Source organism: Oncorhynchus tshawytscha, linkage group LG26 (assembly GCF_018296145.1).
Source record: "Oncorhynchus tshawytscha isolate Ot180627B linkage group LG26, Otsh_v2.0, whole genome shotgun sequence".
NCBI lineage: Eukaryota > Metazoa > Chordata > Actinopteri > Salmoniformes > Salmonidae > Oncorhynchus > Oncorhynchus tshawytscha.
Window position 1 is genome coordinate 11,661,150 of NC_056454.1, and position 15,327 is coordinate 11,676,476.

The following is a 15,327-nucleotide window of genomic DNA, read 5'->3' on the forward strand; positions in this document are numbered from 1 at the left end:
ATTTATCTAGCGCTTTGATTTGTTGTGTGTGAATGTCCACTATGTCTGGGCTGGCTGGCTGTTTTTCAAGGATACACAAAAAAGTGGTTTGGTTGAACTGTAGATGGGAAGGTGAACCTTTGCCCTAGTCTGAGGTCCTGAGCACTCTGGAGCAGGTTTTCATAAAGGATCTCTCTGTAATTTGCTCCGTGCATCTTTCCCTCGATCCTGACTGGTCTCCCAGTCCCTGCCACAAAAAACATCCTCACAGAATGATACTGCTACCACCATGCTTCACTGTAGAGATGGTGCCAGGTTTTCTCCAGATGTGACACTTTGCATTCAGGCCAAAGAGTTCATACTTGATTTCATCAGACCAGAGAATCTTGTTTCTCATATGGTCAGAGTCCTATAGGTTCCTTTTGGCATACTCCAAGCAGGCTGTCATGTGCTTTTTACTGGGGAGTCGCTTCCATCTGGCCACTCTACCATAAAGGCCTGATTTGGTGGAGTGCTGCAGAGATAGTTGTCCCATCTCTACAGAGGAACTGGAGCTCTGTCAGTGACCATCTGGTTCTTTGTCACCTCCCTGACCAAGGCCCTTCTCCCCGATTTCTCAGTTTTGCCAGGCGGCCAGCTCTAGGAAGAGTCTTGGTAATTCCGAGCTTCTTCCAATCCTGTCTCAGAGCTCTGTGGCAAATTCCTTTGACCTCATGGTTTACTTTTTTCTCTGACACGCACTGTCAACTGTGGGACCTTATTTAGACAGGTGTGTGCCTTTCCAAATCATGTCCAATCAATTCAATTTACCACAGGTGGACCCCAAGTTGTCGAAACATCAAGGATGATCAAAGGAAACAGGATGTACCCGAGCTCAATTTAGTCTCATAGCAAAGGGCCTGAATACTTATGTGAAAGTATATATTTTTTAATGGATTTGACATTTTTATTTACTTGAATTTGCTTTGTCATTATGATGTATTGTGTGTAGATTTAGGGGGGTAAAAATAATCAAATTTAGAATAAGGGTGTAACGTAACGAAGTGAGGAAAAATGGAAAGGGTCTGAATACTTTCTGAATGCACTGTATCCATAGCCCTCAAACTCAACTGTGGACTTTGAAGCCAGTTCCACTGTTTAAAAAAAAAAAATGTTCCCCTCTAATCAGTGATGATTTTAGACCTGGGACAACAGGTGGCTGCAATTGATTCAGGTAGAACAGAGAACCAGAATGCTCCGGACCTCGTAGGGTACGAGTTCAATACCCCTGATCTATAGTATGACAGCATCAGCAGTTTGCTACCAACAGCTGGCAGACATATTTACATTTGCTTAGTTTGATCAATTTTATTCAGATGGAAAACGTGAGCTTAATGCTAGCTAACGTTAGCATAGAGATAGAAAGCTAGCTCTTTTGACTTTCACTTACACCGTTTGACTTCCATGCATGATTAGTTTATTTTGGACCAAAGCAAGATTATTTTTAATTGTCAAACGGCAGCCATGCATCGACTGTCACCAGAATAAGACCCTTAATATTTATTGGCGCATCAAGCTCATCACCTTGCACTTTCACAACCCTGTGAAGTTCACAATTTATTTAATCTGTAGCCCCAACCCTAATAAACTGCATACATTACCGAAGAGTCATAGTGGGAGTCCAAGTTTACTTCAATATGGTTGTTATATCAATATTTGAGCATCAGTGTTTTCACTGATATTTCTCACATTTATTTTAAAGACACATTAAGATCCGGGCCTCCCGGGTGGCGCAGTGGTCTAAGGCTGTGCCACCAGAGATTCTGGGTTCGAGCCAAGGCTCTGTCGCAGCCTGCCGCGACCGGGAGGTCCATGGGGCGACACAAATCATCCGGGTTAGGGAGGTTGGCCTAGCGTCGTCCTGGTTAGTGAGGGTTTGGCCGGCAGGGATATTCTTGTCTCATCGCGCACTAGCGGCTCCTGTGGCGGGCCGGGCGCAGTGCACGCTGACCAGGTCGCCAGGTGTTTCCTCCGACACATTGGTGCGGCTGGCTTCTGGGTTGGATGTGCGTTGTGTCAAGAAGCAGTGCGGCTAGGTTGGGTTGTGTTTTGGAGGACGCATGGCTCTCAACCTTCACCTCTCCCGAGTCCGTACGGGAGTTGCAGCGATGAGACAAGACTAACTACTACCAATTGGATACCACGAAATTGGGGAGAAAAAAAGGGTAAAAAAAAGACTAAGATCCCACCTTGTATGCATGTTACTTGATTTATTTTTTTACCCCATTTCAATTCAACTTATATAAACAGGTGTGTGCCTTTTCAAACAATTGAATATACCACAAGTGGACTCCAATCAAGTTGTTGAAACATCTCAAGGATGATCAATGAACTATGTTATATTTTTTCAATCAAGGGAGGTCAAATGCTCACTGGCTTCTCTTGAATTCAGTGCTATGGATGGCAACAACGTCATACTCTTTTTGACCAGACAGAGTCAGGCGGGTACTGTTTCGCTCACTTTGATGCTTTCTCTAGTGAGATACAGCCTCTTGCGAAATGAAGGAAAATTATGAAACAGACAATTTCTGGGGGGAAGCCTGGCTTCCCTTGGTACCCATGAATACACACACTACCTTTTAACTGCAGCTCAAAGGCTGGGTGCAGTAGTTTTAGAATTCAGAACTGAACTGATGTATGTGAAAACTTTACAACTGGACTAATTAAGCATTCGTTGTTCTTTAAAGGGAAAATCTATCTTTTGGTGTTTTTTATTTTTCATTAGTCCGCTGTTGATAAAGTCCCGACATATTTTGCATGTCAGCAGTCAAGTCTTCAAGACTTTGGACTTTCAAGATGCAAAGTGTCACCGGCCCCATCACGTTGTCATGATGCAAAATGTATTTGTGACACATTGCTTCTTGAAAGTCCAATATCTTGAAATTTGACTGCTAGCATGCAAAACATTTAGAAAAAAATACCAAAAGAGTGGATTTCCCCTTTTAAGTTCTCTACTTGTTTTGGAAACTTCATGAACACAAGCTTTTAAAGAGTACGCTATTTCCCACATTAAACCCTTTCACGGCCATTCAGTGTGCTCATAACAATTTTAGTGTGTTTAAAAGCCTGTTCTCTTTGTTTGGCTGTCATTTTCTGTATTTGACGCTGCAAATGTAAACAGCAATGGTAGATGTGATTTGTGCAAATTAAACTTCATGTTTTGTTTCAGTACACTGGGCAAAAATAGTTGTTGTAAAAAGGATGTTCTTTCCAGAGAGGAGGATCTCATGCAGAAAAGAGGGAAGTAAAGACATTACGAGCCTAAGCTGTAATTCATCAAGGTTAATATTCTGTGTTGCTCCTCACTAGCTCCATTAGTTTGTTTTTACTGTCACATTCATTCTTGACGGCAATCAAATGTAGTGTATATTGTGCCAAGAGCTATTTCCTGAAGACTTTGGTACAATTTTTTTTATTTTTTTTATGACCAAAAAAGGCAAATACCAAAGAGCTCCCTCCCCCAAGTTCACTTATCAGACAGTTTGTTCTTGGTTCACATATACTGTCCTGGGAAGAACTAACATTTTCTATGAAGTTCATAATGCCTTATAATACACTGGTTATGGCAGACTATACGCCTAAGTCTTCAGAACTCATAAGTGGTTATAAAACCAAAATGATTTTATAGATGTACTATAAAGGCAAATGCTTTAAACAAGGATTCTGAATGTACGAATGTGTTATTTCCCACAGTATGTGCTCCATCAGAGGCTAGCCTACAAACTGGACTGGTGTTTCAAACTTGTGGTAAATGAGCTGTACAAATTCAATCTTCATCTATGCTTTGATCAATAAGTCTTGTCAATAGTAACAACTGGATTCCAGCTATATTGGTGCAGGAACACTGAGTGATTATGTTGGGAAAAGAACAGGAACTTAAACTTTGATTTACTGATGCTTGCTGCTGTTGTTGCTCACAATGTAATCAAATGCAATGTCATTAATTTATGCAAATTCTACACACCATTTTTAGAATCAGTCTGGGTTCTGATCAGTATATTCATTTTACTTGAATAATTGCGTTGAAGATTCACAAATGGGAATCATTTGTATCAAATCTCATTGGATCCATTATCAACTGCATTGACTTAACTGCGGCCTTCCCAATTTGTAAAAATTTATTTTTTCCAGGTGAGGCAAGGATAAAGAAACCGAATACAAAGACTCCTCCCAAACAGGGTAAGAAAGACTTCCTCATAAATGCTAAAAGTATCTCTATGTACCAAGCTTCTCAGAGTAGGAGTGCTGAAGTAGGATCAGCTCACCCTGTCCAAAAAGACAAAATGGATCCTAAATCTGCTCTTCTACTCTGGAGCACTTGATACATAAGGCCCCTGTACTAAAACTCTCTGGCCTAATAGAGAACGACCCAAATGTCAACAAGCAGGATAGATGATCCCCCTAGCCTGTGCTCCAGCCCAGCTCTCATTCAGGCTCGAGGGCCTAGCTCATGTGCCAAACACTGGCTGGACTCAGCTGCTCTGTGAGAGCTGCTCCCTGCTCTGTCTGAGGGTGCCTGTAATAGCAATGGGAGATTCCCACTGCCAACCCATCTCAGCCCCCAGATTATTGGACAAACAGTGGATGGGGGGAGCCAGATGAGTACTGAATGCTTTACCTGGAGGTTTGTTCTGATGATGGATAGAGATGTTTCTTGCTGAAGTGTGTGTGTGTGTGTGTGTGTGTGTGTCATCCAGCTATACCACCTCAGATTGTTCAGTTCCCAGACGACATGAAGATCCTGGCAGGAGAGAAGGTGGAAATTCTCTGTAAGTTTGGAGGAGCTCCTCCAATCAAATGCACCTGGCTCAAGTTCCGCAAACCAGTAAGGACAAGTCTGTACCAGTCCGCCCCTTTATGTATTGATTATATATTGACTCTATTGCTCTGCCCTGTCTATGATCAACTCCAACCATCACCTGAAATGAACCACCATGTCCAATTTCTAATTATTTATGTATATATATTTAACAACACTATAGTAACTCTGTAACTGTTTTAGCTAAAGTTTCCTTCTCCGTGATATGACTGACCTTTTATGGTGGTTTTGTCTGCAGATCCAAGAGGTCAAAGGTGATTTAACCATTGAAACCACTGAGTCCAACAGTAAACTGACCATCGCTGACAGCCAGCAGGAGCACTGTGGCTGCTACACCGTAGAGTTGCGAAACAACTACGGCGTGAGACAGGCTGCTCTCAACCTCACCGTTGTTGGTATGTTCCATTTATCCAAATCAGGCCGTATTGAGTTTGGCCTCTAGGTGCTAGGCAGTGACGCCATTTTTAGCTCCATCATTGAGATTCACAAGACAATTAAGACTCTTGAGACATCTTTCCCTGTGAAATTATTTTTGCTATAACGCATGATTTAACTCTCCCTACTACCTATCATGTTCGTCTCTCGTAAAAATGGCAGTCCTGTAGCTTTGGGGAATGTGGTTGGGGAAGGGAAGGTACGCAGGCCGGGAAAGCTGGAGCTCTCTAGGTCCTAACACTAACAAGCCACTGCAGGGATCTCCAATGGCCTTTTAAGGCTTGTGCTTTCTCTTCAGCTGTTGCTTTAATGAGGCCCTTTGCCACTTCTGTCAGAGTGGAGTGTATCCAGCCTGACTCAGGGAAAATACGCAGCAGCCTGGGAGACGAGTTATTGAGCTGCTCCACATAAACGCAACCGTTTATGTGCCCAGAGAACTGTTAATAGCGTACAGAGACACAGCACTTGTTACACACTGGTATAAGCAGCCCCCTACTTAGATGCTTGTTAATGTATATGGTCCTCGCGTTACTATTAAAACCTTCGACTGCATGTATGGCGTATAGAGGTTTTAGTATTGAATTGTTTCATATAATTTGTTTCATTGACTCCTCCACCTTTGCAAGCCTGTTGGTGTCAAGCTGTGCTCTTTGAGGCGGCTTTGTTTGGTTTTTTACAATGGAACCCTGGGGATTAAGTGGGGGTATGGTGGTAACAGCTTGTGTAACATGGCTCCCACCCCTTCAACAAAGCAGGGAGAATAAAGTGCACTGTAGCTGGCTGTACATAAAACTGATCCAGACTTCTTGTGTGGATCCTCCCTGCCTCACTGATCATCTGCTCTTACGTATAGTCTCCTGTACTGTGCCCTTTAATGGACACCCTGCCATGACTGGATATGGTGAGACTGTTGTTGACGAATGGTTGTTGGCTGTTCAGAAGGTAGCCACTATAGCCAGACACAACTTTTTCATTACCAACACGGCTGTGCTTTTGTGTATGGTAACTACTGAGTACTGACATTTGTGAATGGAAGGTTTGTTTGTCCTTCCTGGAACTGTTATCATTCGATCTCCCCCTCAGGTGGTTCATCTTGCACAACACATTTATCAGATCCTGGGACTGGGAGTCTAATCTGTCCAAATCTTATAGTGCACTACTTTTGACCAGGGCCCATAGGTATCTGGTCAAAAGTAGCGTACTATATAGGGACTGGGTTACATTTGGGACAAAGCCTAGAGCATGTTTCACATCAATGTAACCCGGACCAGTGTTCAGAACTCAGCGTTGACCTCTTGAATGGCTCTGTGTTCCAGACAAACCTGATCCCCCTGCCCGTGTTCCAGCTGCCTCAGACATCCGCCGCTCCACCCTCACGCTGTCATGGTACGGCCCCACCTACGACGGGGGCAGCGCGGTCCAGTCTTACAACCTAGAGATATGGAATTCTGTGGACAACGAGTGGAAGGATCTGGTCTCCTGCAACAGCACCTTCTATAATGTTCACAATCTGCTGGGTCAACGCCAGTACAAGTTCAGGGTGCGGGCTGTCAATATCTACGGTATCGGCGAGCCCAGTGCAGAGTCTGAGCCTGTCACAATGCTAGAGGAGGATGTAGAGGGTAAGTGGGGGTCTTTTGGTGTACTGCCACTCATTGGTTACACTTGTCACTCGTTGTTAACAAGCTATTTTCCTTGACATTGTCGGACAGTGATTCATACTAATGATTATTGATTCATACCAATGACTAACAACATTCTTTTATAATTTTATCGAACAGAAAAGGAGGAGGTTGAGGATGATGAAGGTATGTCTAATCCAATCCATGTTTCGACATCATTGTTTCCTTCAAAAAAATTAAAATGGGTAACACCTGTGACGCACATATGTAAAATGCTTTATTTCGTGTTTTGCAACGTGCTTATGTGTTATGACTGACCAGGCATATATATATATACTGTCATAACTCCAAAGTGTCATGTTCCTATTTTCAGACAAAGAGCCAGACTACAGAGACGTGACCGTGAGAACAGATGTTAAAGTCAAGGATCTGTACGATGTGGAAGAGCGCCTCGGAACGTGAGTACCCACCTACAAACGTTGGTCAGCAAAGCATTTATTTAATTGTGCTCCTCAGGCTCAGTCAGTAGAGCATTGCACTTGTAACACTTGAGTCGTGGGTTCGATTTCCGCTCCGGGTCCCCATATGAACAGAGTATGCCCTACTACTGTACGTCGCCTTGGATAAAAGCTTCTGCTAAATGGCATATATTTCATGCAAAGCATTGATCTACATTGACACTTGTCCGCAATAGGCCTATTGTACATGCCTCGCATCCATGATCTCCTCTATCAGATTCCCCAAAAACATTTTTGTCTTCTATGTTGTAGGGGGAAATTCGGACAAGTATTTAAACTTTTGGAGAAGGCAACGAAGAAGCATTGGGCTGGAAAGTTTATCAAAGCCTACTCTGCCAAAGAGAAAGATAATGTGAGACAAGAGATTGCTATAATGAACTCCCTCCATCACCCCAAACTTGTCCAGTGCATTGATGCCTTCGAGGGCAAGTCGGACATCGTCATGGTTTTGGAAATGTGAGTATATTTCATTTCACTTTTATACCTTACAAATAATATTAATTTCAGTTACCCTGTGGGGCCTGGTCAAAAGTAGTACACTATATAAAGAATAGGTGCCCTTTGGGGGACACAGGCCTATTTACAGTAGTTTGGCTAGAAATGTTATTTAGTAGATGATGACACTCATATGTTGAAAAAAAAACCTGAATATGAAAGTGATATCATCTTTATTTTGGGGAAGGAATTTGTTTTCCATTTCCAACATTTCCGTCTATTTTTTTTTTTACCAGACAGACACTTCAGACAGAACCATCGGCTTTTTTTATATGGTTATGCTTTGAAAAAATTCACTTGCCAAATATTTTAGACATGTAAACACATTAGACTGAAACATTTCCCCTTTACTTTTTATAGCATTGTCAAACAGTTGACTGACACAAGAACACTTGACTCATATTAAAAACAGCAATTGTCCTTAGTACCAATTTTAGACATGCCTTGTAAGCTGAAAAATGATATTCGAGATACTCTAGATTTGACAAGGATGTGGTATCCAGTGAATGCTTTTCATATTTTGCTGTGATTATCTATATTGCAGGATCTCAACAATCTTTCTCTCTCTCCCTCTGCAGGATCTCTGGTGGGGAACTGTTTGAGCGTATCATCGATGAAGACTTTGAGCTGACGGAGAGAGAGGTCATCAGGTACATGCTGCAAATCGTGGATGGGGTCCATTACATCCACAAGCAGGGCATAGTCCATCTGGACCTGAAGCCTGAGAATATCATGTGTGTCAACAAGACTGGGAACACCATCAAACTCATCGACTTTGGCCTCGCACGCAGACTAGGTAACCAGGCCTCATGTGCAGAAGACATTTTCAGGATTAGAGTTGCAAAATTCTGGTAACTTTCCCAGAAATCCTGGTTAGAGGATTCCCAGATATCCTGCTTATTCCCTCCTGATTCCAGAAATATTCCAACTGTGATTTCTGGAAAACTTGGGAATTTTGGTGAAGTTACAGGAATTCAGAATCATGATGTTTCTTTTCAATAACTTCCTATGCTAAACTTCAACATTTCATTCTTGAAACCCTCTTCCCTTGTGTGCTCCTAGAAAACTCTGGAACATTGAAAGTTCTTTTTGGAACCCCTGAGTTTGTGGCCCCAGAAGTGATCAACTATGAAGCAATCAGTTACCCAACAGACATGTGGAGTATAGGAGTCATCTGCTACATTCTGTGAGTGTCAAGCAAGTTATAAGTACCCTTATAACCACTATAATTACCCTTATAACCACTATAAGTACCCTTATAACCACTATAAGTACCCTTATAACTAGTCTTATTTGTAATGTTTGTGGTAAGCTTCTATGGTAACACTTTATTTGGATAGTCCCAAATAGATGGTTTGTAGATTGTTCAACTAATTATCAGCAACATTTCAACTAAATATCTACTTGCCCTAGCCTTAAAAGGCAACATTTGGGTTGTTATTATGAAGTATTTACTGATGTCCTACACAGTTTGTGTAATTTTATGATTTCATGTCTGACTGTTTAGTGATGAGCAAATCCAGAAATGGCTTCTCTGACGTTTTCCAGTAGGATCCCTGAGATGACTAATACAATACCTTTTGGACAGTCAATTATTAGTGATCGTTATGTTGCTCTGGTTGTCTAACATTTGTAAATATTTTAAATAGAGGCTCAGAAACCCTTAGAAATATATTTATAGTCGGCTTACTCCAATATTTTTCTGTTCTGTTCAACTTTAATGATTCCATTTGGCAAAACCACTCCCACCATCACCAAACGAAGTTGCAGCTCCTGCCGCCATTTTGCCCTTTTTATTAATTCCAATAGGCCTCCAGTGTTTTTGGAAGGTTGCTTGTCTTATTTTTGAAAACACTATTTCAGGTGCAGCAGGTTTAGTGCGTTAGCTAGCTAGCATTGGTAATATTGGCACCAAAGACACAGGCTGAGACTAGGACTCCTTAATGATTTGCCTATAAATTTTAGAGTAAACGTTGTGTTCTTCTGACAGGCCTACATGTTAAGACAGTTGCTAAGATGAAACTCTGCTGTTATTGTTGCAAACTCTATTATTTTGGGTGTAGCAGTCGGGCTAGCTAGCATGCCATCTAGATGCAGTAACTCTTATGGTTAGCGTCTAATTATACTTTTTTTGTGGGTTGCAGTTGATTGGTGACAATAACATGAACAGATTCAGCATGACATTCATCCAAGCACTATAATTTACAACCCAAAAGTAATGTGAAATACACTCAGAACTTATGGCGTGAGCAAAATATTTAGACTAAGCCTTGTCTGTGCTTGATAGCCAGCCAGCTAAGCTAAAAGCAGGCGGAGCATTGGGAGGCGAAATGTACCCTGAGAATCATAGTATGCTGTATGGGAGTGCAATTCAGAAGCTTCAAAATGACAAACGAGGAATCGTGCAGTATGACTAACAAAAATGATCTAACAGTAGTGTATACTCACTGGCCAGTTTATTAGGTACACCTGTCAAGTACCGGGTCAGACCCCCCTTTGCCTCCAGAACATCCTGAATTATTTGGGGTATTCTACAAGGTGTCGGTAACATTCCACAGTGATGTTGGTCCATGCTGACGCAATGGCATCACGCAGTTGCTGCAGATTGGACGGCGGTTCATTCATGATGTGAACAGCCTGTTTCATCTCATCCCAAAGACGCTCTATTCGGTTGAGGTCTGGGGACTGCGCAGGCCACACAAGTAAACTGAACTCTCTGTCATATTCCAGGTGATGTTTTTTCACTGTCCAGTGTTGGTGATTGTGTGCCCACTGGAACCACTTAGTTTTTAGTTGATAGGAGTGGAACCTGGTGTGGTCGTCTGACGCAATAGCCCATCTGTGACATGGATCAGCGAGTTGTGCATTCCTAGATGCCGTTCTGCACACCATTGTTATACATGATTTGTCTGTTTGTGGCCTGCCTGTTAGCTTACACAATTCTTGCCATTCTCCTTCGACATCGCTCATCAACAAGCTGTTTTCACCCACAGGACTGCCGTTGACTGTTTTTTGTTTGTCACACCATTCAAATCAAATTGTATTGGTCACAGACACCATGGTTAGCAGATGTTAATGCTAGTGTAGCGAAATGCTAGTGCTTCTAGTTCTGACAGTGCAGCAATATCTAACAAGTAATCTAACAATTCCACAACAACTACCTAATGCACACAAGTCTAAGTGGAGGAATGGAGTAAGAAACATAAGATGCAAGATGCAATAGATGGTATAGAATACAGTATATGAGATGAGTAATGCAAGATATGTAAACATTATTAAAGTGACTTGTGATCCATTTATTAAAGTGGCCAATGATTTTGAGCCTGTATGTAGGCAGCAGCCCCTGTGTCAGTGATGGCTGTTTAACAGCCTGATGGCCTTGAGATAGAAGCTGTTTTTCAGTCTCCTGGTCCCAGCTTTGATGCACCTGTACTGACCTCGCCTTCTGGATGGTAGTGGGGTGAACAGGCCGTTGCTCGGGTGGTTGTTGTCCTTGATCTTTTTGGCCTTCCGGTGACATCGGGTGCTGTAGGTTATCTTGGAGGGCAGGTAGTTTGTCCCTGGTGATGTGTTGTGCAGACCTCACCACCCTCTGGAGAGCCTTGCGGTTGTGGCCGGTGCAGTTGCCGTACCATGCGGTGATACAGCCCAACAGGATGCTCTCAGTTGTGCATCTGTAGAAATTTGAGGGTTTTAGGTGACAACAAATTTCTTTAGCCTCCTGAGGTTGAAGAGGCGCTGTTGCGCCTCCTTCACCACACTGTCTGTGTGGGTTGACCATTTCAGTTTGTATGTGATGTGTACTCTGAGGAACTTAGCTTTCCACCTTCTCCACTGCTGTCCCTTCGATGTGGATCGGGTGCTCCCTCTGCTGTTTCCTGAAGTCCACAATCGTCTCCTTTTGTTGACGTTGAGTGAGAAGTTGTTTTCCTGACACCACACTCCAAGTTCCCCCACCTCCTCCCTGTAGGCGGTCTCATCGTTGTTGGTAATCAAGCCTACTACTGTTGTGTCATCTGCAAATTAGATGATTTGAGTTGGAGGTGTGCATGGCCACGCAGTCATGGGTGAACAAGGGAGTACAGGAGGGGGCTGAGCACACACCCTTGTGGGGCCTCAGTGTTGAGGAGCAGCGAAGTGGAGATGTTGTTTCCTACCTTCACCACCTGGGGGGCGGCCCGTCAAAGTCCAGGACCCAATTTCAGGACCCAGAGGGCAGGGTTGAGACCCAGGGCCTCCAGCTTAATTCTGAGCTTGGAGGATACTATGGTTTTGAAGGCTGAGCTATAGTCAATGAACAGCATTCTGATGTAGATATTCCTCTTGTCTAGATGGGATATAGGGCAGTGTGGTGGCGATTGCATTGTCTGTGGACCTATTGGGGTGGTATGCAAATTGATGTGGGTCTAGGGTGACAGGAAAGGTGGAGGTGATATGATCCTTGACTAGTCTCTCAAAGCGCTTCATGATGACAGAAGTCAGTGCCACGGGGAGATAATCATTCTCGGTAAGCCCTAGACACTTGTGCGTGAAAAGCCCAAGAGGGCGGCTGTTTCTGAGATACTGGATTCGGCGTGCCCTGCACCAACATAGTTTTGCCCATTTTAACGTTCAGTCAAACAGTAACTGGATGCCTGTTTGCCTGCTTTATGTAGCAAGCCACGGACACTTGACTTATTGTCTGTAGGAGTGATCCATTTTCATGAACGGGCTGGTGTACTTAATAAACTGGCCCGTGGGTGTATACAAACAGCATAACTGGTTATAAAGTGGCAGAATTGTCTTTTAAACCTTGCTCTAACCCTAACCAGCAAGCTGTTGCAGTAATAGTTGATAGATGACATACAGATGCTCAAACTATAGGGGACTATGCAAATAAATTATGGCTGTCTATGTGCTACAATGTGTCCCTAATCTCAAACCAGCCTTATCAGGTTTTTCTGGGCTTTCATGATCTCTGCAACAGATACTTTCCACCAGCAGGCAGTGTATGGGCCTTTCTGGCCTCTATGCCTGTAAATGGATATAGAGGAAGAGCACAGCGATACTCTCCAGTGCCCCCAAACCTCTGAGGTCTCCTTGGTCCACAAAGATTTATTACACACTGCTTACATAAGTGTTACAAATGAGGCTCTCCCCGTATCTCCTCTGTTGCTTCAGATTCCAGTGTGCGTCCCAAATGGCACCCTATGTAGTGCACTACTTTTGGCCAAGGCCCTATGGGAATAGGGTGCAATTTGGAGAATAAAAAAGCTTTACTGATGTACCGTTATACACCTACAGTATGGAAAACACCTGGGTGTGCCCAATGAAACAAGCAGCTTTGTTGAAATTTACCAAGACCACCAATCGTAATAATTTATACTACAATTTGGCCTTTCATAATTTAAAAGTAAGCAGGTTTTAGGGTGCCGCCAGGGTGTGGTGTACTTTCCATGCAAAGCAGAAATGTTTTTTGGTAGATATTGTTGTGCAATTTTTGTAGGTCAAACATCACGATCCTCTATCGCTTTGGCTCTTTCTCTCTCCCCAGCGTGAGTGGCCTGTCCCCGTTCATGGGGGACAACGACAACGAGACCCTGTCCAACGTGACCTCGGCCACCTGGGACTTTGAAGACGACGCCTTCGATGAGATCTCAGACCACGCCAAAGACTTCATCACCATGCTGCTGAAGAAAGATATGAAGTAAGCACGATGGTGCTGCTCTCTGAAACACTACATGATGAAAGACCTGTGCATCCCAAATGGCACCCTATTCCCTACATAGTGCACTACTTTACCATATTTTAGGGTGCCATTTGGGATGAAGTCCCAGTTTTGACATGATTTGAGTGTAAATGTTGTAGAATGGCTTTGATCAGCCTGCCAGATGTCTGTTTTCATTGTTGAGGTGTAAGATGTACGTAATGCTTCCTTCCCAAATGGCACCCTATTCCCTGGGTTGTAGACTACTTTTGATCAGGGCTCTGGTCAAACGTAGTGCACTATATAGGGTGCCATTTGAGACTTGACCCAAATCACTATCTGATGTGTTGGAATACAGTGAGAATGAGATCTTTACGCCTCTCGCTCATGTGGTTATCTGATCGTAGGGCCAGACTAACATGTGATCGCTGCTATGAACACCCATGGCTAAAACAAGACACTGGCAAAATGGAGGCCAAGAAGCTGTCCAAGGAAAGGATGAAGAAATACATCCTGAGAAGGAAATGGCAGGTAGGTGCAAACAGAACAGATCGTGGGCTTTGTCCCATAGGGCTCTGGTCAAAAGTAGTCGACTGCAGTATATAGGGAATAGGGTGTCATTTTGGGGTGCCGCCCATTTCTCATGTCACAGTGCAACATAACGGCCATCCATCTTTAACCGTAGGGCTGTGCTCAGCAGCGTAAAATTGTTTAAATGAGAAACAAGACTAGCACTGTAGTATGGCACAGTATATGAATCATCCAAAACATGTGCGTTTGAGAATGTTATTTAGAATTCTGCTACAGGAGAGGCTACAGAAATTGTTGACTTGCCTCATCAGGCCGTCTCGATGAGCTTCCAAGTTGGTTAAGAAAAGTGAATCTCACTAAGTCCCTGCAGTTCAACTCATTCTCTGAGTGCTCACACATGAGTAGACCGCTCATTTTACGACAAAGTCAACATGGAGGTCCATTAGTATTTCATGAGGTTGAAAAGGACAAACTGCTGTTGGAAAACTAGAGCACAAAACAGTAGACTGTGAAAGTGAAGCGATGTCTCTTTTTTTGTCCTTTATAAATCCTGAAGGCAACAATCTCAGGGATCAAGTTATCAAGCTTTGGTTGTAGTAGCAAGCATACTTTTAGGATCACAGGCTGGGTGTGTCCCAAATGGCATCCTTCGCCATATATAGGGCGCTACTATAGACCAGCTCAGTGCACTATAAAGGGAATAGGGTGCCATTTGGGATTCACACCTAGTCTATACTTCATGGCCAACAAACAGGACATTTCAAATTGATACAAAGGAGCCCATTTACTTATAAGATTGCGGTTCTAACATTTCTGGAGGATGTAATTATCTTCTAGCCCATGAACTGTTTGTACTGCTCAGACATGTAACGATTGCATCATTGATTTCATGGCAGAAAACGGGACATGCAGTGCGGGCCATAGGAAGACTGTCGTCCATGGCGATGTTGGCGGGCGTCAGTGCCAAGAAGGGCTCCCCTACCGAAGGTGGCATGGCAACAAAACATTTATTTATTTATTTTTTACTCATGAATGTTCTAAACCTTTCTGTTGTACCCCTGAGTAAGGGATGGCACTCAGCTAGGGCTGTTTGTTTTATTAATGCCACTGAAAATATTTGCCCTCATTTTTTGGAGCACTTTGGTTGGTACAGTAGGTGGTGCTGCCAAGGGAGCTGCTGCTCCTATTTGAAGTCAGAGCAGC

At 43.2% G+C, this 15,327-nt stretch overlaps 1 protein-coding gene across 1 annotated transcript in view; it reads left to right on the forward strand.

Annotated features, from left to right (window-relative positions):
* The window catches only part of LOC112225163 (myosin light chain kinase, smooth muscle), an 85,131-nt gene that overhangs the window by 65,531 nt on the left and 4,273 nt on the right, over positions 1-15,327 (forward strand). The window contains exons 20-31 of the mRNA XM_024388843.2: positions 4,150-4,197; positions 4,716-4,843; positions 5,076-5,232; positions 6,589-6,894; positions 7,054-7,080; positions 7,268-7,352; positions 7,665-7,868; positions 8,486-8,703; positions 8,970-9,093; positions 13,441-13,593; positions 14,001-14,124; positions 15,021-15,111. Coding sequence (XP_024244611.1) covers positions 4,150-4,197; positions 4,716-4,843; positions 5,076-5,232; positions 6,589-6,894; positions 7,054-7,080; positions 7,268-7,352; positions 7,665-7,868; positions 8,486-8,703; positions 8,970-9,093; positions 13,441-13,593; positions 14,001-14,124; positions 15,021-15,111 — 1,665 coding nt within the window. The remainder of the gene's footprint in view (positions 1-4,149; positions 4,198-4,715; positions 4,844-5,075; positions 5,233-6,588; positions 6,895-7,053; positions 7,081-7,267; positions 7,353-7,664; positions 7,869-8,485; positions 8,704-8,969; positions 9,094-13,440; positions 13,594-14,000; positions 14,125-15,020; positions 15,112-15,327) is intronic.